This window comes from Crotalus tigris, unplaced genomic scaffold (assembly GCF_016545835.1).
Source record: "Crotalus tigris isolate CLP2741 ecotype Arizona unplaced genomic scaffold, ASM1654583v1 scf7180000023639.2272817, whole genome shotgun sequence".
NCBI lineage: Eukaryota > Metazoa > Chordata > Lepidosauria > Squamata > Viperidae > Crotalus > Crotalus tigris.
In genome coordinates, this window is record NW_024100096.1 from 1,227,045 (window position 1) to 1,242,905 (window position 15,861).

At 35.6% G+C, this 15,861-nt stretch overlaps 1 protein-coding gene across 3 annotated transcripts in view; it reads right to left on the reverse strand.

The window, feature by feature from the left end:
- Positions 1 to 844: 844 nt before the first annotated feature.
- ESF1 (ESF1 nucleolar pre-rRNA processing protein homolog) overlaps positions 845 to 15,861 on the reverse strand; it is a 51,670-nt gene continuing 36,653 nt past the window's right edge. For all 3 annotated transcript variants that reach the window (XM_039320468.1, XM_039320470.1, XM_039320469.1), the window contains exons 11-14: positions 8,311 to 8,404; positions 6,308 to 6,375; positions 3,722 to 3,871; positions 845 to 1,443 (exon numbers count right to left, since the gene is read on the reverse strand). In XM_039320468.1, coding sequence (XP_039176402.1) covers positions 1,156 to 1,443; positions 3,722 to 3,871; positions 6,308 to 6,375; positions 8,311 to 8,404 — 600 coding nt within the window. In that variant the 3' untranslated portion in view covers positions 845 to 1,155. The remainder of the gene's footprint in view (positions 1,444 to 3,721; positions 3,872 to 6,307; positions 6,376 to 8,310; positions 8,405 to 15,861) is intronic.

The following is a 15,861-nucleotide window of genomic DNA, read 5'->3' on the forward strand; positions in this document are numbered from 1 at the left end:
GTAGCGACCCCCCCGGGGATACCCCGGAGATGACCCAGTGGGCCACACCCACCCACCCATCCCCCTGAGGGTACCACAATGCTGATGCAACCCTGGCACTTTGTGGTAAATAAGTGGGTTTTGGTTTGCAGTTTGGGCACTCGGTCTCTAAAAGGTTCGCCATCACTGTCCTAGAGTATCCTAGTTTTATGAAGCTGCAATAAAAGTTAAGTATGCCCTCCTTACAAGAGCACTCCCCAGTTGTGTCTTCTGGCATCAAAAGGGAAGAGAGAATACTTCAACCAGTATGGAGAGCAACCTGTTTCACAAATGTTTGAATATAGCAGCTGCTCCCAATTTGTTTCAAAAATAGAGGATGGCATTGCTTGTACTTGTTTGCTTGGCAATCAAGCCTGTTTCATAAATTCAGTCCTATTGGAACAATTAATCAGTTAAGGCAATCAAGTCTTTGAGTGAAGATATGAATCTAGTAATTCCCAGAAAGGAAATACTAATACTAATTATCTAAATCTGGGAGAACACTGATTCCTGTTTGCATTGTCAGCCATTTACCATGTCCTGTAAAATTATAGCAGAAGATATTCTGAAGAAATAATCTGTGTATTAATGATTAACCAGAACTCTGAATTGTACAGCAATTTGGAAATGTACATAGCTTATCAGATTCTTAATTTCAATTTTTGTGTGTGAATCAAAGAACTAATGTAACATTACAAAAACTATGACAATCTTTGATAGTGCAATAAATCTTTGAAAATGTTTGAGAATTGAATTTTAAAAAGTATCCTGCAACTTTAAGCACTGTTCTTATTCAATGCTAGTCACAGTAATAACAGTCACATGCTTTCTATTTAATCCACTTTATTAATATGATTACAAATATCCAAATATTTGCCCCATTTAAAAATGTTCAAGAACCAATTCCACATCGTATTATGAAAGAAAGCAATCTCATTTTTTAATATAATTAAAATAAGTTCTATTTGCTTTTTAGGATAGCTTCATTTGCAATTCCTATGGCAAGATTTTTATAAGCATTGAACTGGAATTGGAACAAAAGGTGAAGAAAGGTTCAAGGACCCAGTGTTTTTTTTTTTTTAGCCTAAAATAAATTGTGTCTTCTTTGAAAGTCCATCTTCAAACTCTTCAGTTAAGTTACTTAATTTTCTGTTTCTTCCTTGCCTGAAACTGTTCTGTTTTATTCTTGACAGATTTGACTAGCATCGACAATGCAGGATCTAGAGATTTTCTGGCAACAGTTTTCTTCTCTGCCATAATGTCCCGCTCTACTTTTACCTCAGTTGACCTTTGATCCCTTCGGCGAGCTTTCTCCTCTAAAATCTTTTGCACTGCTTTTGTTTTCTTAAAGTTTGGATCGGAAGGATCCAGATTATACAAATGGGAAGTATACATGGCTTGAAATCTGGCATCATCAACATTTACCTGGGAACAGTAATAAAGGAAATTTTACTTGCCAAAAGAAAAATGAGAAAAGTGTTAAGTGCAGCATGCAAGAAAGATATTGCTTAAGACAGTGGTTCTCAACCTTTGGGTTGGGACCCCATTTGGGGTCGAACGACCATTTCACGGGGGTCGCCAAACAACGCAGTCTGCCATTTTTTCCCCCTTTTCCTTAGCTGTGCTACTCCCCTTTACTCTATTGGATTTTGAAAGCCAATAGAATAGACTCTCTTGAATAGAGTCTAATTCTATTGGCTTTCAAAAGCCAATAGGAATTGTCCAGGCTGTCTCTGCCCTGCTGAGCCTGCCAAAAGTCCCATTCTGCAAACGGTGCTGCACCAGTTGAGTAGTCCTCGACTTACGACCGGTTGGGGGTTGCGGCATTAAAAAGGTTGAGAACCACTGGCTTAAGAGGACATACAATGACCTTTGGACTCAGAGAGCAATTCTCAGGCATGTTAAATACACAGATGATGAATTTGCCAAGAGACCATATATCTCACAATGTGCTAAACATGTTCAACCATGTCTTCTCCACATGAAAATATCATTCATCAAATATCTCCCTGCAGTCACATGACCGGATTTTGGCCCTTGGCAACCATCTCACATTTACAACTGGTTGCAGTGTCCCATGGTCACATGTCTGCGGTTTATTTTTTTTACCAGTTTCTGGCAAAAAACCTGCCTATTTGGGAGAATGATTTCATACTTATGACCACATGATTCATTTAATGACCACTATAAAAACAATAATTAAAGTTGTTTCTGGTCATGTGGGTGCCTCAATGTATGTCTGTCATGACTTATGTCCAAAATTCTAGTCCCAATTGAGGTCATAAGTTGAGGACTACCTATGCATTCTTTTTACCTTCTTACTATTTCTTCTGGGTCTTCTTAATACAAGAACAATATAGAAACCAAGCCCATGTTGCTCCTCTGAAAACATATGAAGAGCAGCTTTTTCAATCAATCTGTATTCCTTTAGGCCAGGGGCTATGCTGGCTCAGGAATTCTGGGAGTTGAAGTCCACGAGTCATAAAAGAGCCAAGGTTGCCTACCCCTGCCCTAGGCCTATTCCATAGACCAAGAGCTGATCTGAAATGGTCCAGGAATTGGCAGGGAAGCCATGTTCCATAAACTTTAGAATTCATTCTATATACCATCCCTATTTTTTTTTCCATACCAGCAGAATTATTCACAACTGCATTAAGCACCTTCCTAAAAGAATGCAAAAGAATTGTGATTCTATGCTTCAATTTCTATAATTTTTTTATAAAGACATATTCCTTTTGCCAAGATGGGAACAGTATAGAGACTTCAACCACAGATGACATGTATAAGCCAACAGATTTATTGTCCGTGAAATATTCTTGGAAACTACTTATGTGAGAACCTCAAATGCGTAATGAAACTATTTTTCAAGAATACATCTTCAGGTAGAAAATGCAAGGTATTATGCAATGACTGCTACTATGGAAATAAGGTATCATCAGAAGGAAAAATTACAGGAAAAGGCATACAGGCATTTAAAAAAAAAGACTTTTTCATGTAAAGTTTTCTGTGGTTATATATATAGATTGACAAAATCAAAGTGGATGAGAACAAGAATAAAAGTGGAAAAAAAATATCAAGCTTGGATTTGTTTTTCATAATTACAAATCTGTATGTTACCAATTAAAAGTGATAGAATTTCTTTTACTAGGCCTGCTACTGAACAACCTTTCGCATGAACTGCAAAGGTTAGATCAATTCTTTATATGCTGTTGTAGACAGCCGGTTTAATGTAGTAGCAGAGAAGCAGTTTAGGGTAGGCCTAGAAATCACGAGACTGTGAGTTCTAGACCTCCCTGAGGCATGGAAGCCAGCTGGGTGACTTTGGATCCAGTTCACAGGATGGCGGTGCGGAAAATAGGAGGAAGGAGTCTTAGGTGTGTTCACTACCTTGAGTATAAAAGGGGTGGGATATATCTTCATTATCATTAGCCTCCTTCTGTTCCACTTACCTACATTCTACATATTCATGAAAAGACAAGGGCAAAGGAAGAATATGTAGCTTTCATTCCCATTATGACTAACTAAAATTTCAGGAGTAAAAGATTACTTAGGGGTTAAGTGATATAGGGCAATATCAAAACAATGGGAATGGTAATAGTAAAATATATTTTCAGGTTAATAGCCATGTGTTTAGTAGTATATATTAAGTCAAAATGATCCATGTGCTTACTACATTTCAGAAAAGGGAAGCCCATTCTGTTACCTGGAAGCTATCTGTCAGCAGTTCCTTCTTCTTCATTAGCAACTTCTTTTTCCTTTTGCTCAAGTTCTGCTGTTCTACAATCTTGTCATAATTGAAGTGACACTTTTCCTCCTCATCATCATCCTCCATCATCAACAAAGCCATTTCAGCCTATAACGATCAGAACAGAGAGGCCCTGTTTGTATCACACTTCAAGTAATAAAGATTCCAGATGTTTCTATGTCTCAGTCAAAGACTGAGCTGCTAATGCAGGACTGGGACAACCATAATAGCTGATGTATTTACAAAACATTGTTATTAGCAAGGATAAGAGCACTTTATTATAAAAGGGAAAGAAAAAACAATTAAAAGCATCACCCTCACTGCAATAAGACCAGATTAAGAATTCTAATCTCTGTGGTTTATTTGTTATGCTTTTAACCCGTCTTTCCTTTGAAAAATGTAACGTGTCTTAAACTTCCAAGCAAAATCTAATTCAAATATCAATCACAATAAGAATCTCTTAACAACATATTCCAAGACTGCTTGAAGTTTTAACATAGTTGGTGTCATGTTCTCCAGATATATTCCAATATGGCGGAGCATGCAAGTAGACTGTGGGTACTTGTGCTTATTTGAACACAATATTTTAGTTGCATCAGTGGGATATAAGCTCCTGCTCTGAAGAAACCATTCCCAACCTGAATATTTGCCAGAGATGTGGAAGAATTCTTGGAAACAATCTTATTATGGAAATTCTAGCAGTTGAAACCATCTATTTTTCCACAGGCTAATTTCCTTCTATCAGTCAATAAGCAAGGTCTTATTATTTTCTACGAATTAATAGGAAAAACAAGCAGCTAATCTTTTTAGCAATTTGAGAAAGGCATACTTTTTGGCATATCTATATATCTACAAATCAAGCATTTGCATTTTACACATGGTAGATATAAATATGTTTATTAGATATGTTCAAAATATTTCCAAGTCAAAATGTTCCAGTTTCATATAATCATCTTTTTGAAGCGTAAAAAAAAAGACAAAATGCATGTCACACTACTATATTCTAATTGGCATACAAAAAGAATCTAGCAAACCTTGCCTGGTCCTGAACAATTAATCATGGTTTTATTATTGTTTAAATGGGAGGCCACCAGGAAACATTAGGATTGCAAGCTTCACTGGGGAAAAAAAAAACACTCTGGAAAAAGGACAATAGCAAACTAGTTCCACAGTGCTGCAGAAACACAATACGGAGTTTTTCTTCAAATCACTAGAAGTTTTCAGATTTCACCAGTACCTTAACATGACAGTCAACATCTGGCAACTGCTAAAACACGATCACAAATAGCAGACATTTCAAAGCTGCCATGTATTGTTCCAAACATATGCAATATCATGACATTATGTGGAATGTCCCCGAGGAAATATTTTCCACTGCCTTTCATATGGATGTTGGTGATATTTAAACTGATTCAGACTACATGGCAAATGCTTGGAACATCTTGTAAGTACAGACGTTTCAGAAAAGAGAAGGAAGAAAGCTGAGTTTCTGAGAAAGTCATCCTATAATTATCTTGCCACACTGGCTAATACAGGAGAATCATTTCACAAAGTGACATCCATTCTTCCAATGAGACTTCCATCTCGTTTCTTTTTTTAAGGAATAAGAAATAAATTCTATTTTTGTTATTAGGTTTTCCCAGCCACTAATTTCCATTAATAGTCATTTTAATTAGGGGGTCGTTCTGGTTTCATGCAACATCAGCATATTGGGTGATATTAATGTATATTAACCGTCTGAAGATGACATGCAGTTCATCATTATATCAATACAAAGCCAACTAATAAATGCACTGGCAAAGTAATATGAATTGTGGTATTTACAAGTAGCTTACATACTGATTTTTCTCAGAGAACGTTTGCAATTAACCCAGTTTGATTTTAAAAAGCGATGTTCGTGTCTTGACATTTGCTCCTCTCTCCTACTATTTAGCAAGGATTGGGATAGCAAGAAAGACAGAAGAGTCCCCGATTTCTCTCTTAAGGGATTTTAAGCAGCTCCTCTCCCCAACCATCCCTTTTCATTTGATCCTTCCTCTGCTGAGGGACCAAAATGGCAATAGTGAAAATGAAAACACATCATGTTTGGACACTGATATTCTTTATTTAGGCTTGCTTGCTCAGCTTTCCTCGTCACTGGCATTCTCCAGAAGTAAGGCTTCAGTGAAAAGAAAGAACAGCTAACCCCTTAGCACAGCTAAAGCCAATGTTTGTAACAGTCTTGTTACTACCAGATGGAAAGACCCACATGAGACACATTTCTAAGCTGGGACAAGGATGAAAGTACCATTTTTTTTGGGGGGGAAAAAGCAATCATAAAAGGAACATTTTGGTTAATTCCTGAAAGTGATTGTATGTCTCAAAGAGTGTAGATAGTCTCACATCAGTTTTCAGCCTTAAGGATGTAATTGTTTGTCTTCATTATCTGAGGTAATGGTATCTCATGAACAAAAGGCAGGTTCTTTTTATCCCAGGCAGTACAAGTACTATTAAAAGTACTCATTCCTATATCTAACATTAGTATTTCTTTAAAGTGACTCCTACCTTCTGCTTTTCAGCATCATCTTCTTTTTCTTTAACAACCTCTCCCTTCTTTAATGTTTTATTCAAACCTAAGCAGAAATAAATATAAGTATTAAAACACACGTAAATAATGGTCTCCTGAGATAATAGAAAACCTTCTGAAATTTCAGGCTTTAAAAACATAATAAAATTTAACTGTGAAAAATAAGAAAGTGAATCATCTTCATGGGAGAAAAGCTTAGTCAGAGATTATTTTCCTCAGGACAAAAGACTCCTGCTATAAAGGGTGGCCTAAAGTATTTTAAATGAGTAACATTTATCCCAATAGGACTTTTTTATTTCTGAGATTTTTGGGGGCGGGGGGGGGGAAAGAAATATAGATTTCACAATGGTGCAAAGTCTTTTGAAAAGAGAGAAAGAAAATGAGGAGATTACATGCTAGACATAAGAAAAAAAATCTCAAACCATGTTTCAGGAAGTAAAATAAGCAAATGTAACATCGTGTGCAGTAAACATTATGTAAAAGCTGTTTTTTCTTCCTTTCTCCCTTGGCAAGCACATAGGAAATATCTGTAAGTAATTCATTCAAGACGCTTGTTCTTGTATCAAAGCTATATGAAAACCTTTTGAAAACAGCAAACCACAATGCTTTGTGTCTACCAATATATAGAGACTTGGTTTCCAAGGCTAAAAAATAATAAATTCATCATTTTGCAGAGGGTTTTATTTTTGGGGGGGGGGGTATGCTAGAAAGCTGAATATATTAACTATACAAAACAATCTGATTCTTTTCTTTCCTCTTTAGTTTCTATAAGCTCTGGTTTATAAGCCTATTTGTTCTGAAATCAATGGTTGCCCATAGTCCCAATTCAAACTACCGGTTATCACTTTTAAAGTCCTTTGAACTACACACCATGTATACACCGGTATTCATCAAGCAACAGCTTCAAAAATCAAATCTGCCCCACCTAGTTTGATCATTTAAAAAGGCTCTGTTATAGGTACCTCTGTTTCACCAGATGTGGGGCAGGAAAGAGACCTTCTCAGTGGTAGGCCCAATTTCATGGAAGATTATTTCCTTGGAGGAAATAATAAATAATAATAAAAAAATAAACTCTAAAGATGTTTCAAAAACCAGTCAAATTAGTATTGTTCCACTGGGCATTTCAATTTTAGATTATTTTAATTGAATAGTACCTGTAATATATTAGATTTCTATTGTTGATGCATAGACCCATAAATATATACATGCAAGCACTTTCATGCACACACCCTACTCTTGTTCTGATATTGTTGTATCCTAACCATTGTGCATTTGGGGCTACAAATAAGCAAGCAAAAAAACCAAAGAATCTACCTATACTGCTTAATTCGTAGGTTTCAATAATTAAAAACATTAAAAGCACAATTTATAGAGTGCTGCACAAGGTCTGTAATGTACTTGTCTTGGCGTTGTTTTATACAGAAGCAATTTCCTGACAAGGCAAATTACTTTTGAAATCAGGAGTCAGTCAAAGCAGCTTCCACAGCATAAAATGCAAGGATATCATCTCTGAAGATTAAGGAACCCTGCTGGCTACACCTTATAAATTCTATTAACATTTTCATCAACAGAGCTTGAGCATTGTTTGGCAGCTAAGTCCTGAATTTGCCCTATGTACTATAAAGCATTTTTGGAATCTAATCATATTTCACTTGCATTTTTTTCTATCCTCATTTGATATGATTTACTAATTCCATCCCTTTCCAGCAATTTCAAATAAACCAATGGCAATAGTAGCAACAGACAAAATCAGAGAAATCTGTTCCGCATTCGTTGCAAAAATGATCCATTTGTTTTTCTGCTCTCATTCCTATTTTTAATTAGCAAAGAATGATTAAACAGCTTTTTTTAACACATATAAAAAGTACAACGCTGCCAAAGAAGCACTGAGTGACTGCTTTTGTCACAGCTTCTTGGATAAAACATTTGATATGTAGCGTGTCATCTTTAATAATATGGGATAGCAAAACTGACATCTAACCTGGTCTTCCAAGTTCCTCAGCAAAATATGGATCATTCAAATCAACATCAGATGGGCATTCATCTTCAGTCAGCATTTCCTTAACGGCATCAGCCTGAAACAAAATACACTATATTTTCAGTATTAAATACTAGTAATATGATTAAATACATCAAGCATAAAGTTATTCAAAAGTAATCCCAAGGTACAAAACCTTCATAGAGGAGGAAAGTGATTTCAAACAATTGTTTTGCTGAAATTAACACAACCAAGGACCATAGGCATCTATATAGACTTCCTAAGGACAACTTAAGTATTTTATAAGGAAATATATAATGAAAAATTGAATTGCTAGCACAAAATGATGCAGGATTGCTCTACAAAAAACTGAATAAAATTCAAACACTTCTAAGCCAGGTGCTGATTAATATGAAGCAATACAAAAAAGTGAATACAACCATTTTTGTTAGTGGAGAATGTGTAATCCATTTTGTTCATTTTTACTAGAAATGTTGGTAACTCAATAATTTTCAAGGATCAAAAAGTTGCATCGGTCAAATTTGCCAATGTTCCTTGGGCTATAAACCCTAAGGATAATCCTGAAGTTCTGAAAATACCAAGATACTTTGCAGGGATACATATTTTTATTATGTTTAAACTCTTTGTCTTGTTCAATGTTCATAATAATTCAGAAAGACAAGTTTGAAGCAGCTGAACACCATGAAATAAACTTCATATCTGCATAAAACATAATCCCGGATTTCTCTAGTCTTGTCTGAGTCTATGAATTGGATGCCTTGCAAACCTCTTAGTGCTATAATACTTTACAACTGACCACACGGGAGTTCACAAGAATTGGTCAAAAACATTGAAAGGGAATCACATTGCCTATCTTTATTAACTATTAAACTAGGCGTCAGTTGGGCTTCATGCAACAAAATAAGTTATTTTCATGCCATTTTGGTGAGTCACTGTGAAACTTGCGAAATAGACTGGCTTACAGGAGACTTGCAGAGCTGGGGAAAAACAGAACTTATGCTATGAATTCATCTAAAAATCAATCAAGGACATGCACCTTGCTTAAAAGGCTCTTGTTTGTGAATGACATGGATTTATTGTTGGATTCTTGTTTTGTCCTAAATTTTGATGCCTCACAAGCTCTTTAGTCAAGAATGGTAGGAGAATCTGGACTTCCGGTGGATCTGCGCGCGCGATGGCGGCTACTTTGTAGCTGTCCTCCTGGGTAAGTGTTTGAATCGCTATGAACAGCGGCCATCAGCTGTTCAGCGGTTCAAAATCCCCCTCCCGGGCAAAGGGGGGGGAAGAGGGTTGTCTGAATAGTGGTAGAGCCACTCTCATGCACCCCCAAGGCTTTTTTGGGGGGGTGAGAGGAGTGCTCCCACGGAGTTCAGACTGTCTCCGCTTCCCAGCTGCTTTTGTCCCTAGGGACAAAACAAGCCGCTGCAACCACCTCTGCGATTAAAGTGATCTGATGAGTTTTTTTTAGAGGCGGACAGAGCTGAGTAGAGGATTTAGCTTTTGCTTTCTTTGATTTTATTTGGATTTTAAGTTTAAAGCTTTACTTTTACTTTTATATTCCCTCTTTTTATTTTTTTTTCCTTTTGTTGAAAGGGAAAGTAAAATGGCGATCGGCAAGCCTTTCGGGTTTTTTTTTTCCCTTTGGGAAGGTAGAATGGCGATTGGTAGGCTTTTTGGTGTTTTTTTTATCCTTTTCCTTTTTTTTAATGATTGGAACGGAATGTGGATTTGATTTTGATGTTGGGTTTGGATTTTAGAAGCATTATTATTTTTGTTTAACTTCTTTGTTTTGCTTTTTGTACTTTTAAAAAAATGGAATGGATTTTTTCTATTTAATTATTTTCTTCTTCTTCCCTTTTCTTTTTTTAACTCCTTTCTTTTTATTATAATGATCTCTTTTTGAAGGATTTTTTGATTTTTTGGAGTTAATCTCTCTTTTTCTTTTGTTTAATTTTTGTAACTTTTAAGAAGGAGTAAAGATTTGTTTAAGATGGCTCCAAAGCGTTCAGTATTTTTTTGTTATAATGATCTCCTTTTGAAGGATTTTTTGAATTTTTTTGGACTTAATCTCTCTTTTTCTTTTGCTTAATTTTTGTAATTTTTAAGAAGGAGTAGAGATTTTTTTTAAGATGGCTCCAAAGCGTCCAGTAATTCCTACAGCTCCTAAGGTGGTTTCTTCTTCGGTGTTATCATCAGTGCAACAACCTAAATCAATAGCTTCACCCTCTTCCTTGGTACAGCCAATAATTGTGAAGGATTTGCAAGATATGATGGGAAATGTTATATCTCAAATTAGGGCAGAAATGAAAGAGATTTTAGAGGAAAATAATAAGATTTTGAGGCAAGAGATAGTTTTGGCTCTAAAAGGAGTTGCCTCTGTTCTTGAAAAGCTGAACTCTCGTGTAGAAGAGGTAGCAGAAAAAGTGAAATTGATGGAGGGAAAATTTGAAAGAATGGAAAAAGAAATGGAAAATGAGATTCTTATGCTTCAATATAGACAAATGGAATATGCCTTAAGAATCCAAGGTTTGGGAGAGTCTGTGCAAGGAGATCTGAGAGAGATGGTTGCAAAGGACTTTGCTGTGATTTTGAATAAAGAAAAAGAGGAAATACTTAGTGAAATTGAAAAATTATTTAGAGTTAACTCTGTGGTGGCAGTGCAAAAGAATTTGCCAAGAGATGTGGTAATTTACTTTGGGAAAAGATCCCTGCGCAACGAAATTATACAAGCTTTTTATAAGAAGAGATTTCAAATTGCTTCACAAGATGTTATAATTCTAAAGGAGATCCCATCTAAAATTTTAAGAAGAAGAAAGGAGTTTGCTTTTTTAGCAGATGAACTTAAAAAGAGACAAATCTTGTTCAGATGGGATGTTCCGATTGGAATGGTAGTGAATTACCTGGGGATATGTTATAGACTTAATACTGTTTCTCAAGCAAAAGACTTTTATACTTCGGTCCTGGGGGTATGTTCATCGCCATCTATTAAGTTTAAAGCTTTGGAAGAAAAGAAGGTAGAATTGCAGTCTGAAGAGCCTATACTTATGAAAATTGGGAAACCTCAGTTTGAGGGGCCTCAACAAGTTGAGATGGAGGAGCAGAGGATAACCTGTGCAACATATAACTGTAAAGAAAAGGAGCAACAGAAGAAGGTTAAGGAAGCCTCACAACTATTGGTTTCTGAATCTGCGGGAGAAGTAGGATTTATAAATTTTTTGGAGCAACCTTTAAGGGTAGAATTGCAGTCTGAAGAGCCTATATTAATGAAAAATGGGAAATCTCAGTTTGAGGGGCCTCAACAAGTCGAGATGAAGGAGCAGAGGACAACTCGTGCAACATATAATTGTAAAGAAAAAGAGCAACAGAAGAAGGAGTTTAAGGAAGCCTCACAAGTATTGGCTCCTGAGTCTGCGGGAGAAGCAGGATTTATAAACTTTTTGGAGCTACCTTTAAGGGCAGATTTCAAAGCACTTCTTTCGAGATTTATGGATAAGAGAGACTGACAAGGATGGAGATCGAATGAAAATTCTAGATAAGAAGTTTAAGTTTAAGTACTTAGTTTAAGTATTCAAAAGAGTACTGAGTCTGTGGGAGAAGCAAGATTTACAAACTTTTTGGAGTTAGCTTTAAGGGCAGTTTTCAAAGCACTTCTTTTGAGGTTTATGGACAAGAGAGACTGATAAGGAATGTGTTTATTGTGGATGGAATTTGTTATTGGTAAAGATTTAAATGTGTATAAGGGAATTTTAATGGTTTATGGACAAGAGAGACTGATAAGGAATGTGTTTATTGTGGATGGAATTTGTTATTGGTAAAGATTTAAATGTGTATAAGGGAATTTTAATGTTTTAAGTAATGTTCAAATTTGTGTTTTGGAGGGAGTTTATAAAGAATGATGGATAATAACATAAGTATGATATGAAAAGGTTCAGAGTATATTATAATGTGTTTAATGATTGGGGTTTTTTATTATTATTATTATTATTATTAGAGAAGATAACTTGTTTAATTAAATGTACCTAGATTTGTTTAGGATTTATATGTCTTTTAAGTTTTTTTTTTGATAGGAGAGAAGATTATGGAGATTGAATGAAAATCTTAGATAAGAAGTTTAAGTTTAAGTATTTAGTTTAAGTATTCAAAGAGTATTTAGTTTTAATGGTATAATGAAGGTTTATATGTTTATTTTTGTGTTCTAGGATAAAGAAAGAGGGAGAGATTAGATTTTATATTGTAGGTATAGATATTCAAAGAAAGTAATGTTTAAATTTGTGTTTTGGAGGGAGTTTATACAGAATGATGGATAATAATATAAGTATGATACTAGAAAATGTTTAGAGTATATTATAATGTGTTTAATGATTGCAATTATTATTTTTTAGAGAAGATAACCTATTTAATTTAATGTATTTAGATTTGTTTAGGATTTATATGTATTTTAAGTTTTTCTTTTCTTTTTCTGAAAAAATTTAATTAAGCCTGTACTCAGCTCTGGGAAGGTTGGGGGAGGGGTTGGGAGGTTTGGGGAGGTGGGGGAGGGTATGGGAGGGTGGGGGGGGGGTTGGGGAGGGGATTTGTTTTGTAAAATTTAAAAAACTTTCAATAAAAAAAAAAAAGAATGGTAGGAGAATCTACAATATTCAAATCCATTCCCTATATTCTAGTGAATGAAAACTGCGGTAAACAAGACACCGGGATATTTGTAGGAATATTTTCTTTTTTAGACTACTATTTATTCATATCACAGCTCCTTCTCAGAATGAATATGCCATGGAATGGAACAGAATGGAATAACACCAGTAATAGCACTTAGACTTTTATACTATTTCACAGTGCTTTACCAGCCCTCTTTAAGCGGTTTACAGAATCAGCATATTGCCCCCAGCAATCTGGGTCCTGATTTTATTGACCTCAGAAGGATGGAAGGCTGTATTAACCTTGAGCCGGTGAGAATCGAACTGCCGAACTGCAGTCAGCCGGCAGTCAGCCGAAGTAGCCTGCAGTACTCCATTCTAACCACTGCACCACCACGGCTCATGGAATGGAATGGAAAAAGGGGGGAAATGTTTTCTAAAGCTAGGAATCATTTCAGCTACAGGTGTCTTGAAGAAAGATGGGCAAGATAGGATAAAAGGGTATTTAGAAACAGTGCTTAAGTTGAGATTATGCTGAGATAATCACAACATGATCAGGTGGAGGAATGTAATGACTATAGGAGAAATTTAGATTAAAGAAACATTTGACTTAACGTTTATTAAATGGCTGTGAACAAGTCGCTATTTCTTATTTTAGTCACTCTCAGAGTTGCTATGAAGATAAAATGACAGACCCATTTACAAGGTCGAGAGCTTCACTGGAGGAAGAATAGGTTATTAATATGAAGAAGTCAATAAATAGCTCTTAAAAATACATAGCAGCATGAATCTGTGATAGGATGGAAGGCTAGAGGCCTCAAGCCTCTCTCCCAGAAGCATTCTGCATCTTCAGAATCTGATTCCACTCATACCTTGCTGTAACAGCTTGGTAGTTCCTGCTCTAACTATTTTCTAGGAAACCACTCACCTGGTGTATCTGTGAGACATAGACTATTAAAATATAAAAATGATAGGGAGGGGTGAGCTTACATAGATAGCATAAAGGTGTGAGACTAGGTGTTTCGCAGCCCTCCTTTGGGATACAGATCACTCTTACAAAAGATAAACAAAATCAAACTTTAACAAGAAAAGACATGGCACATGAAACCCCATTTACCTTTAAGAAATTTACAAAAACATACACCATATTCTGACCATAAGATGGAACTAATCTGATACACAGCATGGGGTAGAAATATATGACTGAGGTTGCACAGAATTACATATTTATATAGAGAAACAAACATAAGAAATTAGAAGGCTTAACTAATACCACATATGAAAGTAAAAAATCAAAATTCTTATGCAATTTTCCGGCTAGACTTTATTTATTCCTTAGAGATAAATGGATTTCTGAAGTAAAAATCCTTCTCTGGCTTTCTTCTTTGACTTTTTGAGCTTCCTGTAGATTCCAACCTTTAATCAGGGGCTCAAAAGAACAGAGTTAGTTTTCTCTTTTTTCCTGGCCCCATTACTCAACTTTTCTCTTTGATCTAAAAGGATTATACATTTCTTCAGTTGAAAGGGTGGGATTGGGCAGAATCTGACTGTATATATGGACAGAACATGCTTTTCTCGCTCATAAAGACATGCATTTTATGGTATGTCTGAGATGTTTACCCTGGCATAACTGTCTGATATGAGACACTGACCCGTCTACATGTTTCGTAAGATAATGTGTAGCCCACTTTCTTAATTACAGAGATTATACAAATAACTCAAAATCATAATAATCATAAACACAAATTCAAGCATTGTATCTTTAAACAGACAGTTATCTAATGTTGCTATAAAGTTGCTTGATCAATTTTTCCAAAATAAAGTACACTCTGAAACTCAATTTATAGAATACAATTTTTTTTGGCTGACACATTCTGAAGAAAGAAATCCAGATTGGAATTAACACATCCTCAGAGTAGAAGGTTAACCTTAAAATAAAGAGATGACTGGAATTTCTACTTCTGATTTCTCCATGAGAAAACTTAATCTTGGAGACTCTGACACCAGTTTGCTAGTAGAACTCCAAAGTATGTATTTCTTTGAAAAGCTTTCCGGTGTTAAAAAGAAAACAAAAATCTATTCATTGTTTAAGATTTTTTAAAAAAGACATCATTTTTATTCAGATCTTGGCAGTTCAAGATGGTTTTTCAACAACACTAATGAACATTCCCTTTAGTGATGGAGAACTTATCAAGGACATAGTATCAAGGAGATGTGTCTGAAGACATAATGCATTTATTTTTCTTTTAATCATAACGTATCTTTCATTTACAAGGCTACCAAAGGCAAAAGAAAAACACAGTTTTGATTTCTTGATGATCAATCATTTGCCTGCTCTCATACTCTCGTTAATTGCAGTGCAAGTAACAAGAAAATTGTGCGGCTTCAAATTAACTTTCTAGCAGATAAAAATTCCTTAGAAATATCAACGAGCTCATTGAGGAAAATTTTCCATATCAGCTGGCCTGACTAAGGTCACTTGGAGGCATTCTCAAACATCCCACTGCACGACAAGTGGCAATTGGGGAAAACACAGCTCCTCAGAGCAACACCCTACTAATGGATAGTTCTAATTAGAGAGGATCATCTCACACTCACACTACTGTCTTTTCAATTCCAAGCAAAGAAAACTCATTTCCAAGCTCTAAAACTTCCATCCCTTGGACAAACCTCAAATCTCTTACACAAGAAATGTGTAAAATGTCTCTTCTCTGAAACGTCAAAAACAGAAAGGGGAGAGTGTCACTGAAAGAAAAAAAGAGTTGTCATAGCAAGAATGTACCCTGATGGTTATTTCCACCTACGTTGGTCTGTAGATTCAACCTATGCTTGCTTTAACACTGTCAAAAGGCTTTCCATGAAAGAATATAGCCCTCAACAGATAAAACTTAGCTCTGGT